This window comes from Rattus norvegicus, chromosome X, assembly GCF_021556685.1.
Source record: "Rattus norvegicus strain SHRSP/BbbUtx chromosome X, alternate assembly SHRSP_T2T, whole genome shotgun sequence".
Taxonomy (NCBI): Eukaryota; Metazoa; Chordata; class Mammalia; order Rodentia; family Muridae; genus Rattus; species Rattus norvegicus.
Genome location: NC_141554.1, coordinates 15,634,489 through 15,656,190, shown reverse-complemented (window position 1 = coordinate 15,656,190; position 21,702 = coordinate 15,634,489). Strand labels below are relative to the sequence as shown.

General features: G+C 38.9%; 1 protein-coding gene across 28 annotated transcripts in view; it reads right to left on the bottom strand.

The window, feature by feature from the left end:
* Positions 1–21,702, bottom strand: part of Cask (calcium/calmodulin dependent serine protein kinase) — a 345,044-nt gene that overhangs the window by 94,310 nt on the left and 229,032 nt on the right. For all 28 annotated transcript variants that reach the window (XM_087599293.1, XM_087599282.1, XM_087599283.1 and 25 more), the window contains 4 exon segments: positions 20,516–20,691; positions 15,813–15,935; positions 10,164–10,247; positions 1,722–1,821 (listed from right to left, as the gene is read on the bottom strand). In XM_087599293.1, the coding sequence (XP_087455419.1) occupies positions 1,722–1,821; positions 10,164–10,247; positions 15,813–15,935; positions 20,516–20,691 (483 nt within the window).

Here is a 21,702-nt window from a genome sequence, read left to right as displayed (position 1 = left end):
CCCAGATAGCATCCTTGAAAAAGTCCTTTCCAGATATTTACCACAGCCATACACTGCTTAGAAGATCATGAAGTTCCCAGAATTAAAGAGAAGAAAAAGGATGTAACAAGATGAGACCACAGGAAAGGGAAGACAAGAAGAAAAGTTCAATTGCAAACAATTAATGTGAAACCTTGCAGGTAGCCTGCAAGACGGAGGAAGGTGCTGTTTTGCTGTCTTTGTTGTTGTTGTTGTTTGCTTGTTTAAAAACATAGTACTACACACAAAAAACCCCAAAAATGGTTTCAACCAAAACCATTTGAAAATATACTAAAGAAGGGGACCAGGTGATAAAATATATTTAATATAAGTAAGCATGTTTACAAATGTACATAACTTCTTTTTGTAAAGGAAAAATTCAATTCTTCCAGGAAAAGAACACTTAAGGCCTTATTACATTGTCAGGGGGTAGAGGAAAATATTAATTAAAAGCAAACTTTCAAGATTAAGGACTGTAATGCTTTCTAGGCCCATTTCAAAAGTGAAAGTGATAGTACATTGATCATAAATCCTGAAGAGATAATGTATTCAAAATATAGTAAAGCTGGGCTTCTATCCTGTCATCACAGAGATAAAATAAAATCATGCCTGGATCCACGCTCCCTAAATAGGGCCAACTGCAATCTATGCTGAAAGCCGGAAGAGAGATGCTCAACTTGTAAAAACAGTCCATGGAAGGGAACAGAATATAGTAGGAAGAAAAGATGGGCAGAGATGAAGTGGTCCAGAGGACATGGACAATCACAACCATGCTCCAGCCCGCTGCAGCATAGGGGCTCAGGAAGTTCTAAAGCAGCCCAAGAGGAAGCCTAGTCACTTCTCTAAGATTCTGAATGTGACTGGAAATCACCTTTGCTCAAAAGAGGAAGATTCATATCCCGATTGGTAAAAGTCAAAAGGAGGAAGCACACATGTGCTGGACTAGGAAACTCAGTCTGGTCATTTGACATATGAAATAGGCCCATATTGATTGGTAAGAGCTTTTGAGTTTGTATGTGCATGTATATGCATAGAAGAGGGCAGAAGCTAAACACTGACAGACATTTCCAGACCCTCCAGGAAAAAGCTCTCCTATATTGTTGTTGACTGTAGGACACACTACTCATGCTGTAGGGATTCTAATGCTCATACACAAATATTAAAGAAGAACAGAAAAAAAATCGGAGGGGCAAATCCAACCAAAAAAGAATTTCTCTCTAGCAGAAGTAAAATTGAAGCCAGATGACATACGACTCAGTAGTTAAGTAAATAAACAAAAGAGAGCCCATGTCTGACACTGCCTAGATGGCCAGCATCAGGAAGCTGGATGGCTCAGAGACCTAGGGTAGGACCAAAGAGGATGTTAGAAGGTTTTGCAGTGGGAGAAGATGACCATCAAGATCTAGTGAGTCTATCTACAACACCGGCATGAATGAATGCAGTACAGAGTTTGGACTGTACAAAGGGGAAGAAGAATTGAGGTAAAAAGAAACTGGCATAATGTTGGTTTGGGAGCATTCAGAGAGGACAGTTTTGGTATTCAAATAGGAACTGCACATACGTAGGTATGATTTTGTGGGTGACATACTTCCTTAGAATCTCTCGGAGGACTTAACTGAATTCCCACAAAGATTACTCAGAATGGAAGAAAAAAGAGAGATGAAAGTGATTCCCACAGGTGAATGAGTAAATTACCCAGTTACCTGAGGAGGTAGGGTCTTCGGAGAAATCTGGCAACTCTTCAGGAGGGTCCCCGTAGAAGGAATTGAATTTGTGACTTGACACAGCCGCTAGTACTGCACCCTAACAGGAGAAGGTAAAAAAAGTTACACAATTAAACCGAACACGCAAACAAACATATGGTTATTCATAATGGTTATTCAGCTTAAGGATTAGTCAGAAAGTAAAATTTGTAAGACACGTTGGCTAAAAGGGAGGGGACTCTCAAAAGGAATGCTCGATGTTAATTTCATATGCAGAATGAAGTGTATGAACTAATTACATTTTGGATTTATATCACATGGTACCAAACTCTGTCATTATAAAATGATAGTGTAGAGGGATATTTAATGAAATAGAAATACTCTTGTAATAAATCATATTTTTAAAAGTTTTTAAAATAGCACATACTATGATCACTTATTTTGGAAAAATAGTCAATTATAAAATAGTAAACAGATATCGGAATGTTAACAATAGTATCACTGAGGATTATGAATTCCTCATTTTTCAGTCTTTTCCCTCTGGTCTTTTTATAACAATGACTATGTTACTCTTGCACATCAATTCTCTATCAGGCTACACATCTACATGTAAATGTTTTTTAGACTATGTAACATGCAGCACAGGTTGGCCTTGAATTTGCTATGTAGGTGAGGCTGCCCAAAACTCGTGATCCAATTGTCTTTACCTCTCCCCAAGGGCTGGTATTATAGACATGCAACACCACAGCTGGTTACATGTGGATCCTAGAAGCCACAGAGAGGATCCACTGAACCACAGTGGAGAAACGCTATCATACACAGCGCTGGTATCTTTAGGACTAGTATGTGGGACAGCAATGTGTGTTACTGTTTTAGCAATAGGAAGAACCGTAAGCTGCCATACTTGCTTTCTAGTCATGTTCTAGCTCCACAGTATTGCTTGAAGAGATCATTAAAACTTTCTAGGTTTCCCTGCTCTTGCATGATGTATGTGTGCAAATGAGGGCCAGAGCTATACCCTAGGTGTCATTCCTCAGGAGCCAGTCACTTGTTTATGAGACAGAGTCTCACTGGGAACAGGGGCTTGCTGATGAGACTAGGCTGGGCTGCTCAGTGGGCCCCAGGGATCCTCTTGTCTCTGCCCCAGTGCCGGGATTGTGTATTCTCTCGTCTCAGAGGCCTCAGTGCGGGCCTTCTGTGTGGCTAGGGGTGGAACTCGGTTCTCATGTTTGTGCAGGAAGCATTTTTGTGGCTGAGCTCTCGATCTTCTCAACTCCTCTCTAGTCTTATTATCTGTAAACTGAGAGCATGAAAGGGGATGCACCTTACTTTACATTGCCTAAAGTCTTAATGTACACTAAAGTGCTTTGAAAACGGTTCAACGCTCCGGAAGTATAAATCATTAATAAGCCTACTAAAACAGAGGCAGAACATGAGCGCGAATCTTTTGCTGTTCTATATAGAATTGTTCACTTAGGTAGTTTAAATATCAAATCGCTGAAGTGGTTTAAGTCTATCATGGTTTCTATGTAAATTTTAAATATTGGACTCATGACAGATAAACCTGCCATCCATGAAGGCACTTCCACATGGCACATACATGAAAATGTTGGCAACAATGCACTTCCACAAAGTCTGCTTTTTTGGGGGTATCACATTAAGTTGCTTTCTCTAAATATTACTTGAGAAATGGACTAAAGGAGAGAAGAACCAATATGATGTTGCACGCCTCAAGTACAGGAAGATTGGGGGTTCCAGCCTAGCCTGGGTTACATAGCAAGACCATGTCTCAAAATAGCAGCAGCAGCAACGACGACTACCACTACTGCTATCATCACTCCAAAAAGATGAGAAAGGGAGAAACACAAAATAAAACACAAGTGGTTTTGATCTTGCCATTTGATGCAACTTCCTACGTTTCCCATAGTGCGGGGTTAACAAAGTTTTTTTTTTTTTTCCCTCAGAACTTTATCAACCACATAGGAAAATATATTGGATGTTGAGATTCTTTCTAAGAATCTTATTTCACTTTGCATATTATACATGCTCCCTAAAACCTGGGTAGAATGGAATTCTTATATATCCAATCATATTTCCCACACACCCAAACCAGAATTTTAGAGATGTTTTGTTTTATTTCCAAGTGAAGTTCAATTGAGTTTCTTAGTATGTTAGTGTTACATTTTAAGGCTTTTAGCAACTACTTCTGTAGTTGAAGATCTAGAAACAAGTACTTACACTGGTACTTAAAAGAGCCTGAGAGAGAAAGAGCTCTGAAACAGTAAGTTCCTAGCAGCTTGGTTTATTTAGTTTCTTAGTTCAGTGACCATATATGGTTCCACTGCCCAGTGTAAGACAATTATGTGAACCAGGAAAACAGTTTCAAAATAGCTCAGACTCACAGAACTTTACTACAGTCTGAGGGCCAATCTCAGTGATGAGGCATTCAAAAGGATTCATTTCATACGAGAGAAGACTGAGGTTCAGACAGGCTTAGCACACTGCTATGATTAAAGATGCAATCACCCATGGTCAGAACTGAGATCCATTGATTAGTCTTCCTAACTTACTAGTTTTTATTCTTCTAGGAATTAACTTTTTTTTTCTTTTACATCTGTGAAGGGCCAGAGCCTACATATTTTAGGTTTTGAAGGCTACATATTTTCTGTTGCTACTACACAACTCTGTTGCTAAAGCACAAATCAACAGACAAAATGTAAATGAATATATGAGACTGAATTCTAATAAAACTTAATATCCTTTAAAAAGGTAGTGGGCTGGATTAGACCCCAAGCCATTGTTCGGCAACTCCCATAGTACAGTTCATCTAGTGAAGAGCCTATTGGGTACAGGAATAGAGATGATAGCTTATATTAGCACTTCTCTATTTTTTTTCCTGGTTAATCCAACTGTGACAAATCTCTTCAAATTTACTAGGTGTACTTTAGCAGATTTTAGGGATTAAACATAATTTCGAGTTAAGACTATGTAAAATCTGTTAAGAAAAACTTTAATAAAGTTGCAACTTTTTGCTTTTAAAGTACTAAAACAGTATTCCAAAACAGTATTCCTAAACTGCATTTTCTTATACTAAGCTATACATGTGCAATTTGCAAAAACAATAAAGTTGTAGAGAGTTGTCAGAAATCTCCCTTGTTTTTGTTCATTTCCTTTATAAATTGAATTTCTTTTTTTTTTTTTTTTGGTTCTTTTTTTCGGAGCTGGGGACCGAACCCAGGGCCTTGCGCTTCCTAGGTAAGCGCTCTACCACTGAGCTAAATCCCCAGCCCTATAAATTGAATTTCTTATTTGACAATTTCTCCATGGATTTAATATATTTTGGCCACAGCCACCCCCCTGCATCCTCCCACTAAGTCCCTATTTTTCTCTCAAGTCCTTTTGTTTTCTGTCTGTTTTTACTTTGTGACTTCCTAGGGTTTAACCTGAGCTGCCTGCATGGGTATAGGTGAAGAGCTATGCAGTGGACTGTGGGTAACTCAGCAATGACTGCACTGAGAAATAGAACGACTTCTTCCCTAGCAGTCTCAGGCTGTCATTAGCTTCTTTGAGTGGGGTGGAAGCCATGAAACTCCTCTCCCATCTATGAGTAAATGTCTTGTGCAGACTCCATGAAGGAAGAATTAGTTAGGGAAAATTCATGTGAGTCTTCTTGAGAGGAGGTTCTTCCTTGCTTTCTATATTAAAACTATATGTGGCTTTATCCTTTTAATAAAACTGCTTGGCTTCAACTCACTGTAGCCCTTGTTTTGGATTTTTTTTGGGAACAGCATGGCTAGATATCCCAGGTTGGCTTTGAATTTGTGCTGGGATTACAAGTGTGTGACACCCTGCTTGGCTCAAACCACTGTTTCCTAAATTGACTGTGGTTAATTTACTCACACATAGACTATTGCTTCTATTTACACATATATTTTCCTTTAAAGGCTAAACCTTATATTTATGTTCCATTATATTTCAGTTTAATAGACATTATTTTAAATAGAGACACTGAAATGAAAATTGTTATAATAGTCTAATAACATCTGCTTATACAAAAATCAGTAGTGATAGTGAAGGGGATGAAAAGATTTTATTCCAAAACACATTACTTTGATTAAAGGATTTTTTTAAACTTAGGAAACATTTTAAAAGTGTTCAGAATTTTATACACGCATACATAACATGTTTCATAACATGTTTTGCTTCATTATAGAGAAGTATGCTTTCTAGGACTCCAAATAACTCCTGAAGTAAAAGGGATAACTTTTGCAGCAGATACCCTATTGAGTTTGTTGCTAGATTGACAAGGTCATATACCAATGGATAGCCGTTTCTTTATAACTCCCTTAGTAGCTGATGCCCAGGTTAGCAGACAGTGCACTCTGTTGTGATACTTAAATTTCCACTGTCAACTTGGCTGGACTTGGAATGACCATACATATCACCACTGGGTGAGCCTAGGAGAGTGTTTCTAGAGAGGATTAACCGAGGAGGGAAGAGCTGGCCTAATTGTGGGCAGCACCATTCCTTGGGCTTAGGACCAAGAATAACTAAAGAGAAGGAGCTGAGCACCAGCATTCCTCTCTCTTGACTTCCGGTCTATGGACACAACATGACTACTTTCCTCACACTTTCGCTGTTATGCCCCCATATACTCTAACAGTGAGCCAAAGTGAATCCTTCCTTCCTTAAGTTGGGTTTGTCAGGTATTTTGTTGCGGCAACGAGAAAGTAACTAATATATCATGTAAGGAGCCTGCACCTCAGAGCACCAATCTTCCTTGCAGCCTAGATAAAGCACCCTTTACTTAGATTCCTAATTTTTCCAGCAATATTAATTTATACACCTTGTTTTTATTTTGTTGGATTTATTTCTGAACATTTCATTGTTATGTTGCAGTGAATTATTTCTTAATTTCCTCTTAAGACTATTCATTGTTCATATATGTGTGGATATATGAATATATGTGAGTAATTTTTGTTCTAATTCATAACTTATACTTGGTAAGAACTTGTTATTTATAGTGAATTTCTTAGGATTTACTACAATGTGGAACCATGTCATCTGCAGACAGTGTTTTCTTATTTCCAAATGGAAGCTTTTTCCTTTCTTACCTGAATATATTCCAACCCAGGAGGTTCTATTTCTAATATGCTCCAGGTGATGCTGATCCAAGAGCCTCACATGAGGAGTGTAGACCAGTCTCCCCTTTCCTCAGTTCTAGCTACTTACAGTCAATCTTTGTACGGAAAAAATTACAGGGAAAATTCCAGAAGCCAATAATTTAAATGTTTTAAATGATGTTTATAATAATATGTTGCTATAATTATTACATTTTACTATGAATTATTATTTACTATGATTATTGTTAATGTTACTGTGCCTGAATTATTATTTTATTAGAAGCATATTTATATGTAAAAATGGCAGAATATATGCAATTCAAAACAAAGAAAGATTTCAGGCACCTATTAAGGGTCTTGTCTGATACATGGCTGTACTGCTTGTGGAAAGAAGTTACAAGGGAGTGAATATAATCATTCAAGTATAAAAATTTCTTATAGATAATGTAAGGGAAAATGATAATAAATAGTGAGAAAAGTCTAAGATAATTAGTTTAGAAGAAATGTGAGAGATTATTCGGTAAACATTTTCAGTGTTTTATACATTGTTTTAATGTCCCTCGGGGCTGGCAAGATTGTTCAGGGGGTAAAGAGGCCTGCCTCCTACAAGCTGTCCTTCAACCTCCATCTGCCTAGTAGGGCATGTCTGCTTCCTGACCTTCAGACACACAAAACACATAACAAAGTAACAAAAGGTTAAAAGTTTCTAAAAGTTCTAAAATCTTAAAGTGAGTGACTAACAAGACTATAAAATGGCATACGGTATTTATGTAGGAATTACAATCCTCACAGATCACTAAATACAAGGTAGTATCATTAAAATCTTAATACTATATTAAGGAAAATCACAAAGTTAACAGCAAAAAAGAAATTTGGAGCATTTAGCACAGCCCGGTCTTCTAAGTGCTGGAACAGGGGCTCATTGCGTCCCTACTCCTAGGAATCAGCTGCCCTGTGCACTATGTATACCTCCTAGAGAAAGATGACTGAGGCACAAAGACTCAGGCAATTTGCTCAAGGCTTCCCGCGAGGGAGGATCAGAGCTAGGATTTACCCACCCACCCACCATGGCTTGAGCTGCTCTTTGCTGCATTGCTATATACTTCTTATTTCTTTGATTAATCAAAGTTCCGTAATTGACTTTCAGCAAATTAACAGTGAAGTTTAGAATCATTTCTAAGGTAGTGTTAAATTTTTGGTTGCTGCACCATTTGGGGAACTTTCAAATCAGTGTCTGGGGTAAAGGCGAGTGGGCACCTAGCTGTTTATTTGTGGCAGTAAGCTTGGGATGGTGGGTGTTGGAAACCAGGGAGGATCCCATCTTTGTTCTACGTCATAGGAGAAGGAGAATAGGCTCCCTGAGGAAGGCAGGTGTGGCATGTGCTAACTTTATGACCGACAACTCTTCAGAATGCAGCCTTAGCTGAAAAGCAGCCCAGAAGGATTAGACTGATGTTTCTAATTCTACATTGCTTGGCGGGTCTTGAGACTTTAAATAGCCCTGCAAAGGGATGTGGTAAATCCGCATGACCCCCGCTTGTTATGATAGTTTGGCCCTGTCCAAATGCATCTTAGTCACCAGTTTGGCTATTTTTGGTCTATGTCTGCTTCTGCGGCACCAGGGGAAGAGCATGTCTCCTGTGATGGGCGAGCTCAAGCCTGAGTGAAACCCCTCTGTTTCAGCAATGAAGGTTCGACCCTGCATAGAGTAATGTTATATGAAGTCAAAGCGGAGCCAAGGATTAACAAGATTTAGAGGAGTGTTAAGAAAAAGGCACAGACACAGTTGCTTTGGACAGAAAACTAACTGCAGAAGAGCTGCCCACATTTAACTCTGAATGATTCGCTTTTCTTTCATTTGATGCCTGTATCGATCAGTTCAGTTAGATGTCAAAGATGTCAAGCCTTAATAAACTTCCTTGGGCACGATCTCAGTGATAGCATATCATTAATAACCATTTTTTGCAAAGGATTTTATAAAACCATAGAGAAGAGCCAGTTTGAACTCCTGACCACAGGAGAATTAGGGGGAAAACTTGAATAAAAGGCTCACCATTTAACAGTGATATGTGAAAACTCTTGCTGTTCGGCAGCTTTTCATATCAGGTAGAATCTTCTACAAGGGTAGGAATGTTTTGTGTGTGTGCTGTTCAAGAAGGTAGCTACTAGCCCACTGAGCGCTTGGTATGAATGGGTAACTGGCACTTGGAATTTTAAATTTTAAGTAACTTAAATTCACACACCTACATGTGGCTAATAAAGAGCATTTTGGATATTTCATCCTTCTATGGTCCTATTATACCTGAGAGTTTCCCCAAACATTTGTATATAATTTCTAGCTGTATAAAACCATTCATAATCTTCAAGGCATGGAGAATAATAAATAGTATTTTAATTTAAGACATCTGAAAATACCCAAGAAAGTTTTGTAGTTGATAGTTGCATGTGATTAGAGACTATGACCCAATCAGCTACTTCCAGAACAGACCTAACACGTTCAGCACCACAGATCAAACATCAATCGTTTGCTCTGGATCTTTGTGGCCAGCTTCTGCTGCCCATAGCATTTCCTCCCAGAGCTGGAGAGCTCCAGCACTGAATTGTGGGTATTTTTCAGAAAGTCCTGAACTACAATGGCTCCCCGTGAGGGCTCATTACCCTTGTGCTCTTTTCCCTTTTGAGACAGAAGACAGGGAGAATGGCAAGAAAGCCACAGAGGAAGAACAGAAGATGATAGGAAATCTGCAAACATTTTCTCACAGATTATGGCAGTTTGCCTTTTATTTATTGCTTTAAGATGGTTGCTACACCCTAGCTCCAATGTTAACTGAGCTGCAGTTTCCAGAGAACTAAGGTCGCATTTAAAATTTTTAAGGTCTTATCATTGTTAGTTTAACATCTTGAAGCAGTGTTTCATTCTATAGCCCAGGCTGGCCTGAAACTCATAAACTTCCTGCTTCAGTTTTCTCAGTGGTGGGATTATAGATATGTACCATGTTATTGTCAAAATATTTATGTTTGAGAAAACATAGCTTAGATTCATAATGTAGCCATATCTTTGCTATGAAGTTTAGCAGAACAAAATAAATCTAAAATATAATGTCTTCTGGTTGCTAAATTTATTTTTGATTCATACTGAAATATTAACTTTAATGATTTAAAAAAAACCCAAAGTTTACTGGAAGGGCAACAACTTTTGGAAATAATTTAGCTGTAGCAAAATCAATGGCCAACACAAGGATATGCTTATGCAAATTAAAACAGAACAGAATCGTGATTACAAACTCCAGTGAGCTTTTAGGTGGTTTTAAAATCTTACCTTTAGTTTTCTCCTTGCATTGAATTTCCTCAGTTGTTCTACTGTTTCTGGAAGATGAATTTTGTAGGCATAACGATCCCGCTCCTATAAAAGAAGATCTTTTTTAGTAAGAATAAAAGATTAAAGTAATAGATTATCTCACTTTCAGATAAAGTTATCATAATGGTTGTAAAAGTATGAAGTTATCTTTTTCTAAATAAATTGTTAGTTAGCATGGAAAAATAATAGCTTTCTTTATGACTTTATTTTGCAGATACACACATAATCACATCGGAGTGAAGTGGTCTTCATTATGAACTGTCAGGTAAAATGAGATCTTAAAAATGAAGTCTATACTGACTCAGCATTCTGTACTTCCAGCAATAACTGAACAACAAAAATGTAGAAAGTCTTCCAACTAGGACAGACTTTTCAAGGGGCATCTAATTCAACCACTTCACCCATACAGGGTCATCATCAGTTCTTGCCCAGAAATAAATAAGTTCTTTTGTAGCAGCCCTTTAGAATTCCAAGAGAGCGATTTCAAACTTTATTTTCAAAGATTCAAACCAGATCCCTATCTTTTACCCTGCATAAAAGTCAACTCCAAATGGATCCAATACCTTAATGTAAGACCTGAAATTGTAAAACTGTGAAAGGAAAATAACAGGGCAAACACTTGAAAGTGTAGGCACAGAGAAGGGCTTTCTCAATGGGACCCTGGTCATCCCGGAAATAAGGTCAACAACACACAGACAGAACCTCCTGGTATTAAAAGGCTTCTGTACAACAAAGGAAACTGTAAATTGACTGAAAAGGCAGTCTACAGACAAAAATCGTTGCTAGCCAGAGATCTGACAGACAAGTAATATCTGGAATGTACAAAGGACTAACAAGACCTAAGACAACTAACTCAACAATTGGGCTAATGAAATGAACAGATAGTTTGCCAAATATGGCCAATAAACATTATGAAAAAATGGTCAACCTCACTAGCCATTTGAGAATACGAGTTACAAGGAGCCAGACTGGCAATCATTAAGCAAACAATTAACATATGATGGGGTCCTATTTACTGAGAGAGAGACTGAAATAGAGCAAAGTGCCTAGCACAGGGCTCTAAGGAGTGAGAATGTGTGGAAATTCTAATAAAGAGCAAGCAGATTAGTCCGTGTACAGGGAACACAGTGCTGGAACAGTGTTGGGTCAGATCAGATGGAGGGATGGTGAGCATGGGGCAGGTTGGGCTGGCTTTATTATACAAAGACAGGGATAGGATAGAGGTGCTTGCTGTCCAGCCTCATGACTTGAGTTTGGTCCTCAGAACCCACATGGAAGAAAGACAGAACCAGCTCTACAAGCTATCTATTGACTCCTCACTATGATATGTGCCATGATAATAAATGACTTACATTCTTGAATGGCAATAAATAAATAAATGTAAAAAAGCCTTCTTATGAACATTCAGATACAAGTCAATCTTTGTATGAATATGCACTTAATTTCTCTAAGGAACAGAATGGCTAGGGCATGTAAATGGACTATGTTTAACTTTTTAAGAGGCAAACTGTTTTTATAAATTCTGTTTTCTTTTCCCTTCACAGTAATAGCATGAGTTATAGATGTTCTGTATGTCTGTCAACATTAAGCACTTATGAATTCTTTGTTTAGATTTATTTAATGTGTGTTTTGCCTGTATATGTGTACCATGTGTGTGCAGTGCCTTTGAAGGACAGAAGATGGCACAGATTTCTGGAACTGGAGTTACAGATTGCTGAGTCACCATGTGGTTGCCGGGAATTGAACTTGAGCCCTTTGGTAGAGCAGCCAGTGCTCTTAACTGCGAGCTACCTGTGTAGCCCTAGACATTTGTACTTAAGCCATCCTAACACAGTTGTGCAGGTCTCTCTGTGGCATTTTTTTGGATTTCCCTAATGACTACTAATGCTGAGCAGCTTTGAACATGCTTACCAGTCATCTGTGTATCTTTGTAAGAAATGTTTGCTCAAATATTTTCAAAGTTTGCATTAGATTTTATGTTTTAAGCATTCTGTCCTTCATCAGATTCCTAGTTTGGAAGGATTTATGCTCAGTTTGCAGTTTGTTTCTCATTCTCTTAATAGTGTCTCTCAAATAATAGTTTTTAGTTCTGTATGTATTTCGAGGTAGAACAGGACGTTCTGACAGACTGAGCACGGGTAATGGGAGGAAGAAGACACCATGATACAGCACAGTTTTGGGGATGAGTAAATGGAAGTCTGAGTCCTGCTGTACTGGGAAGACTAGAGCAAGCAGCCTGAAAGATGCATGCCTTCTTTGGATACACATCAAGAGATGGGGCTTACAGTTGATTGTGAAAACACCCTCTACATAATACATAAAATACCTTTTCCAAACTGTTAGGTATGGACAATAAGGAAATCAGTTCAGAAGTGTAGGGGTGAAAGGATTGCCTAGTGGTGAGTGATGAGACAGAGCAAGTAGTACATTTCATCACATGCTTCTGCTGATTAAAGGCTCTGGGTAGGTTCCTTGGTATAATGGCTAGAAAGACTGAAAGCTGGAGAAAGAAAGGTAGACATTTTAGGGGTCCCATGGTTGGAGGAAAAATCCTAGGCTGATACTGCTGCTATTTTATTTATTCTATTTACTTGGCTTTATTTTATTTTTTGATTCCTAACATATCCTAGCCTATGTGTTAAGACTGTTGCTTGAGAAGTCAAGGACAAGAAACACTGGCAAAATGAGCCCTGAGAAATGCCCAAGGAGAGGCTATCTGTGCAGAATAGAAGATGCCCATGGAGAGGCTACCCACGCAAGATAGAAACTTCTGTCTTTTCTCCCTATCAGTGCCATTTGAAAATCTACTTACTGTCTTATTGGCTCTGTCTTCCTTTCAGACTAGAAAGTTCATTACAACTATGACCCTGAACTCTGTGTATACTTAATCTTACTTTTGTTAGGATGAATATTCATAGCAAGTTATCATTAATTCAGATAGATAAAGATATTAAACGGGTGAAAGTCAATAACTATAAGGGATTCATATATTACTTGGTTTAATACTCAGATTGTTTTTCAACATGGAATAAATAAAAAGATGCTTTTTTAAATCAAAGAAATAATTCTTTTTGCTCTTATTTTGGATTCAAAACAATGGTATTTTGACTCTGGACACTCTGTATTACAAGAATGGTCATCATTCTATTTCTTGCTTTGTTGTTATTGAAGGCGTTTTTATTAAATGATGGCTCACACTTTAGCCTTTCTAAATCAGCATAGCTTACACCCACTGTAATGGGACACACATACAAGAACACGTGTTAAATGTAAACTAAAGCTGCTCTCTCCAGCTACATAAGCTCTTCCCTGACTCCGTCATCTCCAGATGACGCATGAGCAATGCGGACAAACAGCAGGCCATGCTCAGCAGGTGACTCTGAGTTCAGCTTTCCAGACTTTTCCTTTTATATTACTGACATTTTAAACCATTTTGGTGCCAGAAATCTTTTCTATATAAAGCTCAGACTACTTAGGGAGAACTCTAATCATCAGTAGAGACAAGAATTTTCAGGAAGAAGTATGTTATTACGCAAGATAAGCTTTGATAATGTAAGCTACTATAACTGTATAATGCTAAGACTTTTTATAAAGGATCGGAAAAGTGACTTAAACAGCTGCTATTGTCCTTATCTGGCATTTAAAGTAACTTTTAAATGGCAAAAGAGCCTTATTAGAAAAAGTTGAGAGAAGCAAAGAAGGAATAGAAACCTTCTAAGATGATCATTTCATATCTGGGAGAAAAACATACTAAGATTTACTAAAAGTAAGAAAGTACTGAAGAATCTATTCTTTGCTAGGAAATTCAGAAATACTAGTATTAAAATATCAAAAGGCTGAATGAAGATTTCTAAAGTAATATTCTTTTAAATGTTACTGGAGACCATACTTGGGGACTTATGCATGCTAAGAAAGTGCTCTATTATTAGAAAACAATACCCCCTCAGCCCAAGAAGGATTAAGAATCACTAAAATGTCAAAATTGCTCTATAATATCATTCTACATCATAGTCACTAAGATATATTATTGACTGATATTTTTACATATCTTAGTGTCTTGCATAAACTCTGAGGAAGCATCATGATATAATAGTCACCAGGGAAGATTTTACCAAGAAGCTGGTAGTTAAATATGGATCTGATGTGAGGGAATAAACCACAAAGTGGCCTAGAGGAAGAATGTTCTAGGGAGACAGTATAATTACTGCAGGAGTGTTGAGGTAATGATGTACCTGTTGTCCAAGGATCAGCAAGGAGGCCAGAATAAAAGAAACTGAGGCAAAGGAGACTAAGGATTAAACCAGCAATCTATCAGGAAACCCAGTTAGACAGTGGGTTAAGGAAGAATACTTCAGGAGAGAGGCCTAGATTTAGGACTCATCATGTACAGATACTTAAAGGCAGTCAAACTCAATGAGGTTTCCAACAAGTATAGAGTGAGCTGGGATGGAGACCAGTCAGTGGCATATCCATGTGATGTGGTGTAAGGAGGCGACACAAAATCTGTAGGACTGGAGAAGAAGCAGCCAGACTAGCAGAAGGGAAACAGAGGGTAGGTATCATGGGAGCCAGGGAAAGAAAGTTTCAGGAGATGGATGTCAAATGCTGTCAACAGATCAAGAAATTGTGACTTTGGAATTTGATCATTAGACTTAGCAATGTGAAGGTCAGCAGTGACTAGGCAAGAGTTGTTTTTCTTTTGAGTTTTGGAGGTTCTGGGTTGAAACTCAGGGTCTTGCACATGCTAGGCAAGGACTGTACTGAGGCATACCCATAGCTAATAAGAATTGTTTTAGTGGGATTGGTATGATTGAGATCCTGACAACATATGAGCTCAAGAGATAGGGTTGGGAAAGACTGGAGAAATGGGTACAAGATAATTCTTTTTAGTTTTGCAATTGAGAGGACCAAAGAATGGGGGCAGAAGCTGGAAGAATTTGTAGGGTCAAGAGAAGGCAGATGTTCATGCGTGAATGTGAATGCAAGCAATAAAAACAATCACATGTTAAATCCAAAAGATCCAGAAAACTGAGAATGTAGGAAAGAGGGAAGTGGCTGGAGCAATGTCATCTAGTCAGTGAAAGGGACAGATATATAGCATTAATAATAGGTAGCAGTAGGGTGAACTGAAATCTTGGCTCCAACAATAACAAGTTTTGTGACTCACAGCAAAATTCTGAACATCTCTTGAGGATGTTATGAAGCAAGAATTTCCTGGAATTACAGCACAATGCTTTAATGAAACAATACTATTTTCTGATATTTAAAAAACTTCTGAATGTGTCTCTCCCTTAAAATTGTAAGTCTACACTTAGTGCCTATTGGAACCCGGTGAAATCCTACAAAGTATATAGTCATATGTGACATAAAGATAATGTAAGATGAAATGGTTACTTTAGATGCTCCTTTCCGTCTTTGGTACATGTGTTGCTGGACAACAGCCTGCCTTAATTTGATTTTGTGTTCAGTCCAATACCATACACGTCCCAGAGAAGGTGGAAGACAGCAAACACAATGGACAAAACTGATGGCAAGGCTGAGAAAAGTGACAGGTCCCTCTTGGAGAATCCTTTAAGGCCAGTGTGGCTGGTGACCTGGGAGCAACGGTACCTTAAGCCATGGGTGATTCAGTGCTTCATAAACAGTGATCCTTTCAGCAGGATCCAGCATCAGCATGCGGCGCACTAGGTCTTTGGCACTTTCAGAGATATGGCTCCACTGCCTTGGATTCATCTGAGAAGGAAAGAAGGAAAGCTCTATGGTTACCTTCAAGAAGTCAACACTTAGTATTATACTATTTCAGTGTAATATTCTCAGGGCAAAGAACACAGATTAACAGACCTGTTTTCCCAAGGAAGAAGACACATGCAATGCTTTGTGGTTTTGTTCCTTATTATTTATATCAGGAATTTTTCTGTTGATATCGATATATTGTAATATTTTCAATATTTGAAAGGTCTGCTCATGATTCTGATTTCTAGTTTTTGATTCTCAGCTAAAAAGGCCAGAATATACTGATAAAGTACTGAAATAAATTTGAAGTGAAAAAAATTAAAGGACGATTCTTTTTTGGAGACAAGGTTTCCTTAAGCACAGGATGGACTAGAACTCACTGTGTAGCCAAGGTAGACCTTGAACCTCCAGTTGCTTCTACCCTAGCCTCTTAAGTGACGACGTTACAGGTCTCTGCCATCATTCCCAGCTAAAGAAACATTTGAAAACTACTGTCTTCCAACGTTAGGATCAGGTGTTGAGTGTGGTATGCACCAGTATAATCTTAGCACCTGAGACACTAAGGCAAGGGAATTCCTAGACAGGGTAAAAATTCCTAAAGGAAGAAAGAAACATACGCACAAGCCCTAAAACAAAACTGGGGCAATATTAATTGTGAGGCTATTAAAATCATTAATTGGATATTCTGACCGGGGTATTTCAATATCTAAGGAAAAATATTACTATCATCATAAAATAGCTAGTTTCACTTGTATACTGTACTCAGTGAAGCTCTCTGTTTTAGAGATGGGACGACTAATTCGTGTGGTAAAACTGAGTAAAAGTAAACAAAAAGAATTACACATTTTTCACGTCTCTTTGATAATGGCTATGGATGTTTGAGGGAAAGACCAGAAGGCTCCTGGAGAAAGGGTTATGTCTAAGGTCAGAAATGAGAAAAACACTCAGAGCTCGGAGCTGGGAAGGGAAGTGGGAACTGGAGGCAGTGGCAAAAGTGGAAGTTGCCTGATTGAATGACCATATGGGAGCTGCCTGGTGCCAGGAGCTTCATACAGTAGCCAGTTTTTTTTGTAACTGCTGCTGTTGTTTGTCAGTGTTGGAGACAGAACCGTGGTGCATGTGCTCTGCCAAGGAACTACATCTCTGGCTCAGTGTGCTGGCCTTAACCATTAGCGATCTATGTTACCTCTTAAGAGAAAATGATGAAGAATGAATATTATAATTTAAAGGCAAACAAAATCACAGTACTTGCATCCCAGCATAAAGGAATCATTCCAGTTCAGCTGAGGGCTGGCAACAGACACAGAGCTTTGGCTCAGGTGAGGCTTTGAACTTACAGATGGGGAGGGCAAAGCATCTGCATACTAGGGAGAGCTCTTACAGTTGGACAGTGTTCTACTTTCCTTTTCTGAGAGGCAAAATTACTACAGCAATCACTTCCATTTGTTGAATCCCATGAGGAAACTGGCATGGGACTGCTTAAATATTGTCATTTTATCAGAATTGTGGTCAGTGGACTTGTCTGAAATTCATGGTGGTGACTGATTAGGCATTACCTAGATAGATAAGCTCCCCTGTCTTTTTCCCCAACCTGTCACAAGCTAGTTATCTAGGAAGGGGGAGCTCAAGTGAGAAAACGCCTCCATCAGATTGGTCTGTAGGTAAGCCTGTGGGATTGTCTTGATTAATGATTGATGTGGGAGGGGAGGACCACAACTGGTCATCCTGGGTTGCATAAAAAACAATGCGGACTGACAAAGCCATGGGGCACAAGGCCATAATCAACATTCCTCCATGGCCTCTGCTTCACTCTCTGCCTCCAAGTCCCTGTCTTGGATTTCCCCAATTATGGACTGTAACCTGTAAGCCAAATAAACCCTTTCCTCCACAATTTGCTATTAGCCATGGTGTTATCACAGCAGTAGAAACCTGGTTAAAACACCCTTCTTCCCTATCCTGGGTCTCATGTGATTTCATCGAGCTTCCCTTTACACATGTCCAAGATCAGGATTTGACTGCTTCTTTTGATAAGTACTATCAGGGTATTGAGATGATTTTTTTTGAGACGTTTTAGAATAACCTAAAAGTGTGTGAAATGCAGAACAAGATTGGTAATACATTAAGTATGGAAGCTGAGAGCTCTCCATCATCCTTGTGTGTTTGACTATTTCCATGATAAAGAAGCGGCAATGCATATTGATAGAATCATATCACAGTATGTCAAAAAGGAAAAAGAAATAGAAAAAACGATGAGGCCCATGAAGCTCATAGAAGTGGTAGAAGTGGCAGAAGTGGATCCATATTTTAAACTGAAGACCTGGGCCTTTTGTAAAGGAGACCATGAAGCCCAGCAAGAAGAGACACTAGCTGAATAAAGTGGGAAATAAAGCTGCAAAGCCACAAGCCCTTGGTACAGCAATCACGGTCTCACTCCTACCTTCTTTATCACTTCCTATAATATTACCATTATTTGCTAAGAATAGGAAATTTTAAAATAACTTAATTTTTAGACAGTGCAAGCAGTTGAAATTACTTACCAAGGCTTAAAAATAAGTATTCAATGCTTTAAAAATAGACAAAATCAAATACCAGACGCTGCTGGAATGAGGCACATTGCCTTGGAAACCAGGAATTAAGCAAGTGAACAAACACAAAGGAAGGATTCTATTCTTAGCAAATGCTTATAACTCAAGAAGGCAGGTGGGAGATTTTATCACATGCTAATAGGCCATGAGCTGCTGAGAAGACTGACTGAATTGCTCAGTGCAGGTCCTGGTGCAGATGAAGTACTCTGCTACTATTCTTAGTAACCTGGTGCCTGACTTTGTTTCCTTCTTTTTGGTATTTTTGAGACAGAGCCTAACCGCGTAGCTTCGGTTGGTCTGGAGCTTGCTATGTAGCCTAGATTAGCCTCAAACTCATAGAGAGTCTCCTGTCTCAGCCTCCTTAAGGTGTTAAAGGCGTGTACCACCATGCTTGGCCCTTCATTTTCAACTGAGTTTCTTGCAACACATTAGCATTTGTAATTTCATTTGATTTGGTAACATTCAGCCAGAAAGACCAGTCTTTGTATTACTGGTAACATTCACAATCTCCCAGGATAGGAGGGGGCCATTGCTTAATAAGCAATCTCCCAGAGTTTTTAGTTACTTGGAAAGTATTGCTTTTATTTACTGGTCAACTAACTCTAAGACAAGCAGAAAAACGTCTGCTTCTTTCTGTTTCAGAAAGATACTGTTTGCTCTCATGAGCTGACAGTGCACAAGGTAAACAAAGTAAAGTATTTGCCATTTTCACCTCCACATGCTTTAGTTATAGTTTAAAGGGACAAGGCTGCAGCTCAGAAACTACCTTTCCACATTATGGGCTGGAAAGATGGCTTGACGGTTAAGAGTAAATATTGGTGCTGCAGAGAACCTGTGCTTCAGTCCCAGCTTCCACATGACTTGTCTAACAACCTCCTGTAACTCCAGCGCCAGGGAGTCTGAGGTCTCTGGCCTCCACTGGCACCTTTTCTCTCTGGTGCGCATACCCACACACAAACCCAAACATATACATAATTAAAATAAAAAATAATCTTAAAAATTATAACATTACTAACAAATTGAAAAGAAAATGTTAGCAGCGTCACAGTTTGGGAGTCTAGTATTATATAAACTTATATTTCATCTTATATAACCAGGCATGGCCAAAAAAGAAGCAATGATTCAGTTGAATAGAAAGTATGAGCTTCAGTAATAATGGGGGGGGGATTTCCCCAGCATTAAGTGCCACCACATACACACACTTGCAGCTCTAGACCCTACCAGATACATGTGTTGAGACATGCTTAGAGTAAGAAGAGTTGGGACTGTGAATAGACCTTCAGCTTACTTATTTCTGAGAGTCCTTAGGGTTTTTAAAATATAACTCTCTATAATATGTCATAGCATTGACTCTTTTAAAATAAGGAAATCAGTAATCTAGTAATTACAAGACAGTGATAATATTTGAGGCTTCCGATGCATAGTAGCTAAGGAATATGGATGTGTAAGTCATATCAAACTGCCTCTAAGATGGGGCTGGAGAGGTGGTTTAGCTCTTCTGGAGGATCCGAGTTTGCTTCCTAGCATCCATGTTGGGTGAGTTCACTACTGCCTGCACTCTAGTGTATCCAAAACCTCTGGCCTCTGCAGGCTCACATGCACCTACCTACATGCAGACACATACAGAAAACTGATAAAAACAAATTCTTTAGAGATAACAAAATTAGGATAAGAAAGGACTGAAAATACCTGAGTGAAATTTCCATTTGAATGTTAGAAAGTAAGAAAAAAGCTTTAAAAATAAAGGGCTTTTCTTAATTATACAAAAGAGGCCCACAGAAGTTCAGCTGCTCACTGAGTTGAGCTCATGGTGACTCAAACTGACCAAGACCCCATTGTGCTTCACAGGGCTACTGGGTCCTGAGGGCAACACAGACTTGCTCTGGTCCTGGCAGTGATAAGTTAATGAGCAAAGACAGACAACAGCTTCAAAACAAATACTTTTCTGAGGCCCATGTAATTTGAATGGAAAATAAAATGGTCATAATTCATTACCTTATATTTTCCTTTAATAATGCCTTCAAACAATCTTTCCTTGGTTCCGTAGAAAGGCAAACAGCCGCTGAGCAGGATGAAAAGAATCACACCGCAGCCCCAGACATCCACAGGCTTTCCATAAGGCTCTCTCTTGACCACTTCTGGGGCCATAAAGTGAGGTGTTCCAACGCGTCCTGTTATTTAAAACAGCAACATTATGGAAAACTGGTTTTGTGAAACGTGTTTTTTTTTTTTGTACTTGAAATCTGAAAATTAAAAAAGCAATTATCGGTTTGGATAAAAAATTTATCAATGTCAGTGTTCTATTACTTCCCTTTCTAACAGGAATTCATGGAAAGAAAAAAATAGTTTATCTGACCACTGGGTCAGAAAAGACTAGGCCAAGAACAGGGTCCCCTTCTCTGAATTCTGGACGTTATATAATAGGTCTTCTATTTCTTGCTCCTTGAAGAATTTTAAATGTTCCAATTTAGAGCAGAGCCAGGGAAGAGTGTGTTGCTAGCCTGTACCTGCTGGGACGAGGCGGAAGGCTTACCCTAAGGAGAGGCAGGGGCAGAGAGAGGGCAAAAGTAAGAAACAGCTTGATGGCAAAAAGATTACTTTTAACGGCCCAGCTCCTATTAGGTCAATCACAGCTAATCTCAATGGCTACTGGAATGGGAATCCTTAGCTTATTCCTAATGTTAACATTTGAAGAGGACAAGAGCTAACCGACGGCACACACTAAATTGAAATCAGGAACTCCTTCCCATGCAATCCTTTCACTCTCGTCTTCTTTGAAGATGTTTCTTTTTTTCCCCCTCCCTCTTAAGGGAGGGAACCAGTTTTCTAGAAGGAATCTGGTTCTGGCTGCTTGTACACTATAACTATCTTTCACTGAGTACCCTCGAGGTAGTCTTTTTCTCTGTGGAGGAATAAAAGGCTTCTTCAACTCTGCCAGGAAAGGACTTTGGGACAGGCCACTGCCTGACCAACTTGGCAGCTCTTCTACATTCTGCAGGCCCAGCCCTGGCCTTCCTTCCTGCTTCTTGTCCATCTGCATGTCTCTTCTTATGATCAAGCCAGGATGATTGTCACTTTGGAGATTGTAAAATACTTTATCTCACTGTGGTCTCATGTTTTAAAAGAACCTGAGAGACCTTTTAACCCATTTACAGAGAATATATTGCCAAGGCCTGTTGATG